The sequence below is a fragment of the Camelus bactrianus genome, chromosome 3, assembly GCF_048773025.1.
Source record: "Camelus bactrianus isolate YW-2024 breed Bactrian camel chromosome 3, ASM4877302v1, whole genome shotgun sequence".
In the NCBI taxonomy this organism is placed as follows: Eukaryota; Metazoa; Chordata; class Mammalia; order Artiodactyla; family Camelidae; genus Camelus; species Camelus bactrianus.
In genome coordinates, this window is record NC_133541.1 from 67,423,264 (window position 1) to 67,436,765 (window position 13,502).

The following is a 13,502-nucleotide window of genomic DNA, read 5'->3' on the forward strand; positions in this document are numbered from 1 at the left end:
CGTGTGATTTCAGCACAGTCTTCTTGGTGGTGGAACAAGACCATCTCACCTTGACACAACACAGAGGGGCAGAACCCCAGAGAAGTCACACTCTTGGGACATTGGAGCTTCAACTTGTTTACTTTCCTAAGGGAGTCTGAGCCCTGTGAGGCACTAGGGGAATGTCGCTGTGGCTGTTTCTGTCCGCCTCTTTTAACTCTGTCTTAATTCAGACACAGTCACCTCTAACTTAATTCTCATGAATCCTGAAAAGTGGCCCTGTGGCTCTGGGCTGGATGAGAAAACAGGCCCCAGCTTCAGACAGTCCTGATAATGCACGGAGCAGTTTCTGTCGCTGTTGCTCTGCCCCTCGCTCCGGGAGTGGACGGTGTGTTTTTATCTGGCCGGAGGAGCAGAGAGAGCACCACGCCCCTGAGCGTGGGGGTTCCTACAGCTGTCAGCCCCTGTGCCTTCAGAGAAGAAGGCGGTGGGGCGCTTCAGGGCCCCCTGCTTCCTGGGCTTCGCTGTTTTGCTAAAGGACAGGTTGCCAGAAGTCATTTTTAGAGACCCATTTTTAGAAAAACAGGATAGTGGAAGTTTCCTTCTTGCACCTTTTATTTTGATGCAAGTGTTTTATAATGTGATTGTCATAGTTACATCCCTAGCTTGCTAAGCAAGGGGTGACGTGTGCCCCTGAGAGCACTGTTACTTGTAGAAACGGGTCCTCACCCCAGTGTTTCCTCACTGGTGAGTTCTTTTTTCTTTTTATCTTTGACCGGGTTTCAGATAAAATTGCCTTCCTAAAGGCCTTCCCCCATTCACAGTTCATTCTTAGAGATTTAAAATTTGAATTTCTTAAGAAGTGGGTGGATTGTTTGGGTTGAGGAGATGCTCTCTGTTTTAATGGGCAGATTTTTCTCCCCCCAGGACGCAATGAGTGATCAAGCACTGGAAGCTCTGTCAGCTTCGCTGGGCACCCGGAAGCCAGAACCTGAGCTGGACCTCAGCTCCATTAAGGAAGTGGACGAGGTACTGCCCTTGGAGTCCGCGTGCAAAGCCTGGTAGTCAGCAGGTTGCAGGGAACAAAACCAAACACGTGACCCATATTTAGAGTTCTTGCACCACTTTTGTTTTATTAGAGATTTTAAATGAACTGTTCTTTGTTCTGCCTTACTTTCTGAGGCTGGTTAATTTAGATATTTATTGCTGAGGAGTTAGCAACCAGGAAGGGTATTTGAGTGTTTGTCTTGTAAACCATCTAGAATTTGAATATTTTAAGTGAATCCTAATCTCCTTTGCCAGTTCTCAAAAGACACCAGTCTCAACAAGTAACACGTAGGCAGTAGCCTAGTGAGAATAGGTTTATCTGCTCTCATGGAAATTGGAAATTTGTATTTTCAGAAGGGTTCCAGGTGCTTCTTTTTATAGAGAGGGAGATGGCTGTCAGTGGGGTGGGAGACCCTTTTCATAACTATGGGGGGAAATGTTGAAAATGTGTCTCCAATTAAAATAAAATCAATAAATAAAAAATAAAATAAAATTAATTTAATTTAAAAAAACTTTAAATAAAAATAAAATAAAATCAGGCAACAGTCACTTTATAACATGCAGGGGAGTTCCTGCCTGTTGAAACTGTGGTGCTGAGAGAGTGTATCCCTCCACATACCAAGGTCTTAACAAACCTTTGGAGCCAAAGCAAGCTTGTATTTGGTGGGAAGAGTGTTTTTATATTAAATTACAATTTTTAAACGATTATTGGACTGAGTCCCCTAGGGGAAGAGAGGAGGGACAGCAGAGAATTGCCCTGGGGACATTCTTGGCCAGGCCGTGTGGTGGGGGGACCCTCAGGAAAGCCAGCCAATCAGCTCAGGGAGGGAGCGGGCAGTTGTCACTGTCACAATGCTGCTGTTCTGAGTCACAGGGGAAGGTGAGTCTCGCGACTCCTAGCAACTCCCCCTGAGTCTGGGACGGCCCAGGTCCAAAATGGGCCAGTTTCTCTCTTCAGCTTTCTTTGAGGGCTCACGGGGTGCAGTGTGGCATGACAGGCTTTGCGAGGGCGAGCACAAGGGAGCCGGGGAAGCTGTCCTTGTCCTCCAGGACCAAGTAATGTACTGGAAAAAGGGAAATGTGGATTAAAATACAATACGAGGTGCACAGTGTCTCAAGGAAGGGGTGGTTGGGGCTGGGCTCTGGGGGTCCACCACCCAGGGCTCCCTGCAGCCAGCCAACAGCACTGTGGCCTCGGGCTGTTTACATGACTAGGGTGATTTAATAAGATGACAATTTGGGGAGGGAAGGTATCAACATAAATCCCAGGATAAAAAGTCTCTTAGAGCGACTATAATTAGATGAGTAGATGTCAAGAGTTACATTAAAAATTACCCATTTAAGCCATTTGGGTCTGGGGTGCATATAAATGTATTAAGTTTCCTCTAGAAAACCTCAGCAGCAAACTCCTCAAATTTGGACAAAAAGAACTCTTCTTTTTCACTCTCTTACACTGGTTTTCCTTTCTAATTATGTACAAAGTATAAAGATCTTCTAATCCTCTGGGTTCTTAAGCTGCGTTTTGAGTACCTGATAGTGAAGTCACTGCTTCCGGAGCGGTCTGATGTGACAGGTGGACACACTGGAGGGGTCCATGGCCACTCCAGCCCGTTCCACACAGACAGTGCTTCAGAGAAGTGGTCCATGCCTGCTTGGTGTTCTCGTAACGCATCACAACCTAAAACGTTCATTGTGCAGCGGTACCTCCTTGTTGCTCTCCCCTGTGTCTGTGTGTGGTTACTTAGTCTGGTGCTATTTCAGTTCAGAAAATGTTTGTTTTCACTGCCTGATATATACAAACCACAGTGCAGGCATTTAAAGAATAATGAAGATCAAAGAGGAATAGAAAAGATCTCACTGTGCATATAACTCGCCATCCACAAGCCTGAGTGGAGAGGACAGTCCTGCACAGGTGACCCTTTCATGAGGACGGCTTTGTAGCTGGGGACCTCACAGATCCCTGGACTGGGGAATATCATTGTGTGATAGGACTTCCTCCGTATCCAGCAGTAGAATATAACTGGAAATATTTTTTAAAGACAAATAAAAGCTTTTCACCCCTTATAGTCGTTATTCTGTAGAATAAAACTAATTCCTGGTTATTGAAAGTGCTCAGTAAATTAAAATTGATCAACCAGTCAGCTAATTAAGCATTCAGTGGGGAACCACAATCTTAGACTGATAAGTAGATGGGAACAATAGAGTGAGGTGGAATCAGCTAAGTACCTCCCCCTCGATCTGAGCTCCTCCTTGGTTTGTGATTTAATATAGGTGCAAATTATCACATATCATGGAACTTCCCATGACTCACAAGGAGTTTAAACTGCAGATGTTATATCCTAGAAGCTAGTGATCTACCAGAGAACTGCGCTTTTATTTCTAATGAAGTTAGTTGTTCATGGTTCAGTAACGCAGTGAAGTCCTGGTGTTATTGAAAGGAGTTCTTTTAAAAGAGGTAAAAACCAGTTTAATTATCTATGGATTAGCTTTGTGATGGGATGCATCCCTCATTTCTAAACTGTGTTTAACAGTTATGAGGATTGGTTGTTTTCTCCCCGCTAGATAACTGCCTCATTGAGTAAGACAGATGATGGCTATAAAATACTTGTAACTAACTTGTGCGCTGTGCTTAACTTTCTTCAAAGGATGTCTTATTTACTTTTCTTTGCCAGTCCTTAAAAGTCAACGAGCTAGGTAAGGATTCTTAGTAGCCCCATCTTACATCTGAAGAAAGCGAGCTGAACGGAGTCTAAGTGGCTTCCCAAGGCCATTGAGACACAGCAGGGACACCTGCCTGGGATTCCCAGCTGTGTTATTTTTTCTCGTCTCCCTGCACTGCCTTCCTCATCGCCCGTCACCAGGCACCTGAATCTGACTTGGTCTTCTCTATAACGCCTGTGGAGTACATCAAGTGATGTCTTATTTTACATGTATTATCCAAATGTTCATTTTTTTTCTCCACTTTCATCAGGCAAAAGCCAAAGAAGAGAAACTAAAGAAGTGTGGTGAAGATGACGAAACAGTTCCTTCGGAGTACAGATTAAAACCAGCCACGGTACGTTGTTCGCCAGGGTACGTGGCTGCAGGCTTCTCCTGCCTTCACATCACGTTTTGTCCTGTCTGTCCCCATGATGTGTAAGGACATGTCTGTCCCAATTCAGATGTTAACTCTGAAAACCCCGAACCCTTGGTCCTCTGCCCTCTACAGTTGGACCCTTTAAAAAGAGGGTTTCCTAAGTAGTGACCATGTGGTCATTAAAATTCCCACAAATTCAAGAGGTTCGACTACTTACCGTGCTTGACAGAGACCCTTAAACCTAGAACAGAAGGAATAATTTGGGAACACTATTTCCTCTTACTGCTATATGGATAAAAGTACATAGATCTTCTAAGTGGTAAATAAATGTACAATTATTTACCAGTATCCTCAGTGAAGATGGTGGCCTTACTACTGTAATTATATTTGTAATTTAGCTTGGAAATAATACACATAAGCACATGATGGAAAATTGTTGCAGTGTTTATATATGGAAAATTTCTCATTTTTAGAGGCATTCTAAACTGTGAAACCTCATATTGAAGAAGCTGAAATAGTTTCATAGGAATGAGATCTACCTTTTAACCCTGGTTTGGAAAATTGAAACCTTTTTCCAATCTTTCATTGATAACAGCTGCATCTTTCTTTGCAAAAAACCTTTTTTTTTTTTTGATATTTACATTGTTTTTATTTTTTTATTGAGGTATAGTTGATTTACAACATTGTGTTAGTTCCTGGTGTACAACAAAGTGATTCAGTTATGTGTGTGTGTGTGTATATATACTTTTTCGCATTCTTTTCCATTATCGTTCATTGCAGGATACTGAATAGTGTTCCCTGTGCTATACAGTAGGACCATGTTATTTATCTATTCTATGTGTAATAGTATCTGCAAATCTTGAACTCCCAGTTTATCCCTTCCCACCCCTTCCCCCCTGGTAACCATACGTTGTTTTCTATGTCTGTGAGTGTTTCTGTTTTGTAAATAAGTTCATTTGTGTCATATTTTAGATTCCACATATAAGTGATACCATATGGTATCTGTCTTTCTCTCTCATACTTACTTTACTTAGTATGATAATCTTTGGGTCCATCCATGTTGCTGTAAATGGCATTATTTCACTTTTTTATGCCTGAATAGTATTCCCTTGTGTACATATTATATACCACATCTTCTTCATCCAGTCATCTGTCGATGGACACTTAGGTTGCTTCCATGGCTTGGCTATTGTAAACAGTACTGCTGTGAACATTGGAGTGCATTTATCTTTTTGAATTAGTTTTTTCCTCCGGATATATGCCTAGGAGTAGGATTGCTGGATCATATTTGCCAAAGAACAATGAAAAAAAATTTCCTACTTCCCTATCCAAAAGATGGAAATTATTTTTTAGTAACTTTTAAAGTGCATTGTATTTAATAACATTCAGTCTGTTGATTTCTACAGCTCAACTCTTTTTTCTGTTATTTTATAAAAAATTAATTTGAAACACAAATTCACTCACATATATGGAAAAAAAAAACTTCTCCTCTTATATGCTGGAATTCCTAAAACAAACCCAGTGGGACAAGAAAGCAAAATCTTCTATTTGATTTCAAATGAATTTTTTATTGCATTTGCAGGATAAAGATGGAAAACCACTCCTTCCAGAGCCTGAAGAAAAACCCAAGGTTAGGAAATAAGTTTTTTCTGATATTTATTTAAAACATAGAACCATTAAGTATCAATTGAGATGATTTGACAGGCCAGATTTCACTCAGGAGCCTCACATGCCAGCCTAGTATAAGGAGAGAGGAACTTCTTACCGCAACACGTGGCTCATCTCTCTCACTCCTTGCCGCGTGTATTAATGATTATTTTCCTCATGAATTATCACTAGACTGTTACAGATTTCTAGGTGATGTGTGATGTTCATTAAACATTAAGGAGCTGATATCAGGAGGGCCCTTTAATTAGGTTGTTAGCACTTAGCTTCATCCTCATCATAGCACCAAATCCTCTGATTCTGTACTGCCTTTCCTAACTGTGGTGTTGACCAGCATAGTCACCTGTCATGATAATACTAAGTAGCCATGTATAGATCACTTACTGTATGCCTGACACTACGCTAAATGGTGTTCCTGTGTTAGCATTTTGAGTCCTCACTGAATGGGGAAGGCACTTTATTATCCCCATTTTATAGGTGACGAAATTGAGACATAGAAGGGTTCTGTAAATAGCCCAAAGTCAAACAGCTAGGGAACAGCATGGCCAGGACTCGAAACTCAGTCTGTCCAACTCTGGGGCCCTATTTCTAAATTATATGCCATTCTGTCATGGGTTAGGGCATGTGGAGATTTTGACTAATCACAGTAAACAAATAACCACTTCACCTGTAGGAACTAGGGAGCACAGAACTTTCCTGCCAAAACCGCACAGTCATAGGAAAGGAGACTATGATCTGTGTTTCCTCTGACTTATTCATAAGGGAAGTCATTAGGAAGTAGAGGAAACAGTCACATAAGAAAAAACTGTACAAATTAGAAAGAACAGGCATTTTATTTGAGCAAAATTATGCTGAAATTGAAGTATCAGGACAACTTTTAACTAAACCATTAACATTTCTGTGGTCCTGAGGTGTTTAGGATTCCTTGTTTTCTGCAAGACAGTACCTTACATTGATAAATGAAGCACACGTCCCGTATAAAGTAACTTTTGGTTTTAGATCCTAAAATATGACCTGGAATGTGTTAACCAGAAAAACTTTTTTTCTCTATGAAAGCTTTTTTCTTTCATCCAAGCAAAACTAATTCTCTTCCTACAGTGTAATGTTTCTTATATTACAGCTCCTGAGTGAATCAGAACTCATTGATGAACTTTCAGAAGATTTTGACCCATCTAAGTGTAAAGAAAAACAAGCTAAGCCAACTGAAAAAACAGAAGTATGTTTCTAAAAATAAGAATATTTAGTTTTTGTTGTTTCCTAAATGTTCTATAATCTTTAAAGTGTGAGACTGGAGCTGTTTAAAACACAAAGTGGCCATCTTTTTTCACACTCAGTTTTCATCCCACCTGTTTCGGGATGTGCCGTCTTTCCCCAGGCTGACCCTGACATTCTGCATTTTAAGTCCTGTAATTAGTTAGTCCTTCAGGAAAGCATTCACACCCATGCTTTCCTTTCCATTCCTTCTCCTGTAACTGACCTACGTACAGTTGTCATCGCCTGTCTTTGGTCTCCTTCCAGCCCGTCCTGTATGTCCATCAGCATTGTTCTTTCTCGACATTCCCCTGCTCCAACCTCAGGAACTTCCCATTCTGTACAAAATGAAAGTCCCTGCTCATGTATTTGGGACTCAGCTCCCTTCCGGGCTAGGATTTGTGTCCCCCTCACTAAACTATGACAGTAGGTATCTACTGTCTACTCGTGTGTCTCCAAGACTTTTCTCAATGTGGTTCCTTCTACCTGGAATAACCTTCTCTCTGAATTCTAGATCAACTAAAATCTTAGTCATCCCATTAAGGCTCTTCTAAAATACGGCCTTTGCTGAATTTCCCTCCCCAAGCCTTACTACTCTCCCAACTCTTACTGAGCAGAATACAACACACTGGGCAGGGCGGCAGGGTGGGGGGTCTGATGCCTTCTTTATATACCCTTGTTAACACATCTGTTGCAAAGAAGATCTTAGCTGCGTTGGTTTTCACCTCTAACATTTATACGTATTTTTAAATAGTAAGTTTCCTGAAAGAAGAGCTCATACCTTACTAATGATCATCTGCTGAGCACTTGGCCTGTAGGATAGGCTTCCATAAATGGCTGGATTAAAAACAGTGCTTGAAATTTTACTCTTGTGACAAAATAGCACTGTGATTCTCAAACTTGAGCGTGCATCAGGATGACCCGGAGGGTTTGTGAGAGCACAGATGGCTGGGTCCCACCCCCAGAACTGATGTAGCTTGTTGGGGTGGGGCCCACGAATTCACGTTTCTCACAAGTTCCCTGGTGGTGCTGGGGCTGCTGGTGCTGGGAACCTCACGCTGAGAAGCCTGGGGTAGTCTTACCACCTTCGTGTGCACAGAGCTAATTAAATACAGGGTGCTCTTAGATACAAAACATGGTGTATTTACATACAATATTATGTTATATGATTGGGATATTATTATCATTATGTATTATATGATGGCAAATAATAATAATAGCTGCTAATAATTATTGTGCTTGCTGTGTTCCCAGGTCCTGTGCAGAAGCACTTAGTCTGTTCTCTGAGTGTCACCTAGTGTCTCATTAAAGGCCCATGTCAGTCTTTGAGATGTAGGTACTGTCATTGTTGCCATTTTGCAGATGTGGAAACTGTGTCTCAGAGGTTAAATAACCTACCTAAGGTAAGAGGTAAAACCAAGTTGAAGTAATGGCAGCTGAAGGGTTTTAACGTGCCTTGACTTACTTACGACTGAGAATCCTTAGGCATTCAAGAAAGTGAGCTCACTGCATATAGGTAGCAGAGTACACTGCTGGTCTGTTGCTGTTCAGTCTTACTAACCAGGTTTTTATAAGAACTCTTCGTTGTACCTGCTTCTTTCCACAGGAACCTCAGGCTGCGGGCCCTGCTCCCGTGGGAGAGGCTGTGCCTCGGACCTCCCTTTGCAGTGTGCAGTCGGCACCACCCAAGCCAGCTGCCTCGGTGAGCCGTCCCCTGGGCATTGCAAAATGTCTTGAGAAAGTAATGTTCTTCCGTCCAGGCCCCTGCTGCTGTGTGCTTCCATCATGTTACTTTAGTGTAGCGAAATAAAAATAAAATCCTAGATAGCTGTGCTATCCTCTGTTCTTTGAGCTTCAGGGAGGAGCTAGAAATTCAGGCTAGCTAGATGTCAATTTTTAATTAAACTGCTGCAAGCTATGTTTTTTTTTTTTTTTTAACCTTCTGAAAATCTTTCTAGCTCCTCAGCTATTGTGGATAATCATGCTTCTTCACTTTCCTTTGTTTTTCAAGCCGACATGGAGTCCCACAAACAGCCCAATGTTGCTTTGTGTTGATTCTCCTGGTGGAAGAATGTGCACCAGTGTCATCGTGACTCCCCGCCTCTCCCTGCTGAAGGGCGGGCTGACTCCCTTCCTTTCCCTTTCCTTCTCTTCTGGCCTCTCTCACTTTCCCAGTTTTCTGTGAAGCATGATACTTAACTAGTTGAGTCTGTTTGCTTTGGAATTGAGTGTGTTTTGTTTCCATCAACAGATAGAATCTAACTCAGAATCCCCGCGGGTGGAACTGTGTGTCATTACCACAGACTCAGTGAATCTACACTCTGAATAACTAACATGTTCTAGATGCTTCGCAGTATCTTCTCAGTATTAAGTTCTCACAAGGACACTATGAAGGCTGTCTGGTTGTCTTTCTGTCTTATGGATGAGGGAAATGAAGCTTTGGGTTGACCTTAAGCAAATTCACTGGACCTTTCAGAACCTCAGCCGAGATGAGAGGTAGGGCCCCTGCCCTGAGGTCCCCTCAAGCCTCGTGTGGATCTGGGCCGGATCTCAAGCTTACAGTACAGTTGGATCCTTCTCATATGGAAAAAGGGCAGCAGGAACATGGGTGAAGGAACCCTTTCCCAAGAGGAACTAGGAAAGGCTTGCAGGTGGAGGACAGGACCCTTCTGAGGAGTGGGAACAGCCCTGTTGTCCTGGGGAGGGCAGTGAGCCGAGGACAGGCCAGCACAGCGGTGTGCCTGCGATGTGTGTTCTCAGCTGTTGGAGAAACGGGGGGCCTTGAAGGGGTGTCCTCTGTGGCTGCTTCCTGCCAGGCAAGTCCTGCGTGCCAACTGCAAACCCCCTTAATGCCCATGGCCTCTCTCCTGCCTTAGAAAGGACTTGGCCACCTTTTTTTAGAGGGGGTAAGTCTCAGGGTACTGTCCAAAAACTTGTACATCGTGGGAGCCAGCCACAGGCTACAGTGGTGAAGGACAGGAAAGGAAGAGAGAATCTGGTAAGAGACTGGTGAAGGAAGTTGAAACGAAGGCAGTGATTGGAATAAGAAAGACAAAAGCCGACTCTCATGACCTTTGTATGTGTCCTCTCCCTCTCTTGCCACGTGTGACTGCCAGGGCCTTAAAGAGCTCAGTTGTTCCTTTCCACCTTTATCCTGACTGTAGAGTCAAGCACTGGATTTCTAGTAGATAGGAAAAAAAGAGAGAGCGCGTTCTTGCTTGCCTATTCTGTGACCTCCTTTCCTGGGCTTCTCCACCAACTCTGGTTACCACGGTTGTGGAGTTTGTCATCACTGAAGTCAGTTGGCATTTCTGAGGCTGTGACACCCACGGGAGCCAGAAAGAGTAGCTCCGGAGTGTGATAAAGATCAGAGGTCCCAGGAAGGGCTGGAGGACTAGTGAGCAAATGGAAGTGGAAAAACCAGGGGAAGATGAATGTGTGCTCCATGCAGTCATTTGTAGAAAAAGAAAGTTTATTGAGGAAATCCAGAGACCTGACTTCTCGTTGTGAATTTGACAACAGAAATAGAAGTTTTAGTCCTTAGTCCTGTTTCCAGATTCTTTAGTTCTTAACACTGCTGCTTCTCCTAGCTTTTCTAACACGGTTTCACTTACTTCTTGAGTCACAGAGCACAGGCTTGGGAACTAGTTTCCAGAGCCTACAGCAGAGAGTAGGAGGAAACAGAAGTAAGTGTGAGCAGGTGTCTCAGCCAAGCAACCTGATCAAAGGCTTGGGGGCCGCTGAACTCTTACCTATAGTTATAATCCCAAAGAGATTCGTCAGGGATGTTTGTTGCCCCCGGGAGTAAAATCTGTGCAGTGTCCAGCCACTAGATGGTGGTAAGTCCCTTTTCACTCAACTTCCCTTTTCTTCCGTGATCTATCCTTTTGTGGTGCAGCTTACCAGAAAAACAATTTTTCTTACTTAGAATGATGGCTAGGCTATATAAAACAGAAAGAAACTTCTATGCTAAAATTCCAGTGCATACTCCATGTGAGGTCCTCGACTTTATGATAAGAGTAAATTTTGAGACTATTTAATTAAGGGGCTTTTGCACTTTTGACCAATAGTAGGAAATTCATTGGTTCTGTAACCCAGGCAGGAGCCACACACTGGAAACAATAGTTCGGTGAATGGTACTTAACCCTTGCTAGGTGTGATGCATTCTACTGCTCTTTCATTTAAAAAAAAAAAAAAGTCCTGGCCATGAACTACTGAATGGCTTGTATGAGCTGCTTGTGTATGGATCATGACCTGTGGTTTGGAAAAGCCTCATCTAGTCCTATCTTTTAGCCCAAACATCATTTAGCCTTTATTTTCCCTTTACCATTTATGCTCTGTGTTCGAGTTTCATTTTAAATACCAGCATGGCCGGAGCTCACTCCATTATAGGGAGCACATTTCATTTTGAACAACTGGATCACAGGTAGACTGTGCTCATGGTGCCATTCAGGTTAGTCAGTCACAGGCTGTCACCTGAATCGGCTATGACCATCGGCTATGTCACTATGACCAGTAGACACCACACAGAGGACACGAGCTTCTGTGCCTGGGTACAGGCTCAGCGGAGCCACACCTCCAGGATGGGCCAGGGTGTTTCACAGAACAGAGGGAAGAATGTCCTCTCGTGGGTTTTTCTGAAAACTTCCCTCTGCCATCTCTAGGACAGTCACATAAAGATAACTTTCTTCTTTCCTGGCTTTCAGCTTCTCTGTGGGATACCCATTCCTCTGACTTGCTCACTTCTAAACCAAAATGCTAGGTTAGATCTTACAAGTTCCTAAGTGTCAGTACATAAATTGCACACAGTGAATGTTTAATGTAAGAAACTTGCTCTAATTTTTAACATTTTAGGTTCTTAAGCATAGATTCTAATGGTTGATTATTCAAATTATTATAAGATGACACGTGCTTCTTATCGAGGCCTGAAGTAAGAATCTGCTCGTCTGAATTGTCTACTGTAGTCTCTTTCAAAAAGGACTGATCAGCCACCTATTTAGTATATCCCCTGGTGTGCTTTCAGAAGGGCATGGTGCCAGAGGACGCAGTGGAAGCCTTGGCTGGCAGCCTGGGGAAAAAAGCAGCAGAGCCAGAAGATGGAAAGCCTGTGGAGGATAAAGTCAAGGTACTGGCAGCTCAGAGTCTTCTGGAAAGGAGCTACCACTGATTGCCCTCACTCTCCAGAAAGTCAGTCTTTTAAAAAATGTTTGTATTTCCCACCACATACTACCAGCCAGCTTTCTCTGCGACTGCGCATGTCCTGTTTTATAAGCAAAGCTTGAGTGAGCGTCAGTGTCTAAGTACAGCAGTGGGTGGCTGGTGTGCACGGGTCAGAGCCCCGAGTCTCCCCTTGTCCACCTGCTTTCCCATTGCGGAGGCTCCTAAGAGAAGTGGCGCCGCCTGCCTCTCAGCCCCGCCAGCGTGTGAACCTGCTGACCCAGGTGCAGTGTCAGAAAGTCTACACCTGTGGCCATCCGTCCATCCTGACCTAGCAGCGGATTTACTGACCTCAAATTTAGCCACTCGGGCATCTGGTTTATGAGGAAAAGATGTGTTAACTATGAAAACGGTATTTTTATTTAGGAGAAAGCCAAAGAAGAGGATCGTGAAAAACTTGGTGAAAAGGAAGAAACCATTCCCCCTGATTACAGATTAGAAGAGGCCAAGGTAAGCTCGCTGGGGCGTGTTTCTCATTTATTTTCATTCACACTGAATTTCGTACACATGAAGAAGGGACACGGCAGCAGACATGGGATATCAAGGTCATGTTTCTTAATATTTCAAACACCAAGTAGTATGAGTCCACTAATGTCCTGTTAGCACACCAGCTGTGAAGCTGGGGTATTCCTAGGTGGCCTTCCATCCTCCCCTGGGTGAAAGAAATCCAATGTCTTAGCTAACTGACTTCTTCCTGTCTATCATGTGGTTTGTTACAGTATCAGAGATAAACTTAGAAAACCTTTAAACAGGAAGGAAAACCAAAGTGAGGAGCGATAACTTGCATCTTGGGTATATGTTGAAAAATTAAGAGCCTATTTAACACTGAATATCCTGAGTGAGAAGTTGGCCCATTTCCTTTATTTTCAATGTACAGATTGTACAAAACAAGTGACATGGGGGAGACCACTCCTTAAGAGCATGTGCACCTAAACTTCAGGAAAATCATACTGATACTCCTCGCATTCATCCATGTGTACCACTCCATCTATTTGGCAAAGACAGGAACTATACTGAGCTCTCCCTGATTTAAAGTTTATTATTCTGGATACCTTTATTCTGCATCTTCTCTGCATTTCACAATTCATTTGAAACCATGGCTTTTCTATTAACTTGGGCTTATTTGTGTGCAAGGTTCTTAGAACATGTGGCCCTTAAGCAGCTGCTGAAACCCCCCCTCGTCCCCCACTTAGTAAAGGCTTGTCAAGTGCAGGTGACTTTCATAGTAGGAGGCTGGTTACTCTCTCTCTTCCTTCGCTGAATTCTA

The 13,502-nt window shown here is 43.1% G+C and overlaps 1 protein-coding gene across 12 annotated transcripts in view; it reads left to right on the top strand.

The window, feature by feature from the left end:
- Window positions 1-13,502, top strand: part of CAST (calpastatin) — a 103,014-nt gene that overhangs the window by 69,161 nt on the left and 20,351 nt on the right. For all 12 annotated transcript variants that reach the window (XM_074360381.1, XM_074360383.1, XM_074360382.1 and 9 more), the window contains 7 exons: window positions 907-1,008; window positions 3,998-4,081; window positions 5,685-5,732; window positions 6,888-6,983; window positions 8,625-8,720; window positions 12,042-12,143; window positions 12,602-12,685. In XM_074360381.1, the coding sequence (XP_074216482.1) occupies window positions 907-1,008; window positions 3,998-4,081; window positions 5,685-5,732; window positions 6,888-6,983; window positions 8,625-8,720; window positions 12,042-12,143; window positions 12,602-12,685 (612 nt within the window). The remainder of the gene's footprint in view (window positions 1-906; window positions 1,009-3,997; window positions 4,082-5,684; window positions 5,733-6,887; window positions 6,984-8,624; window positions 8,721-12,041; window positions 12,144-12,601; window positions 12,686-13,502) is intronic.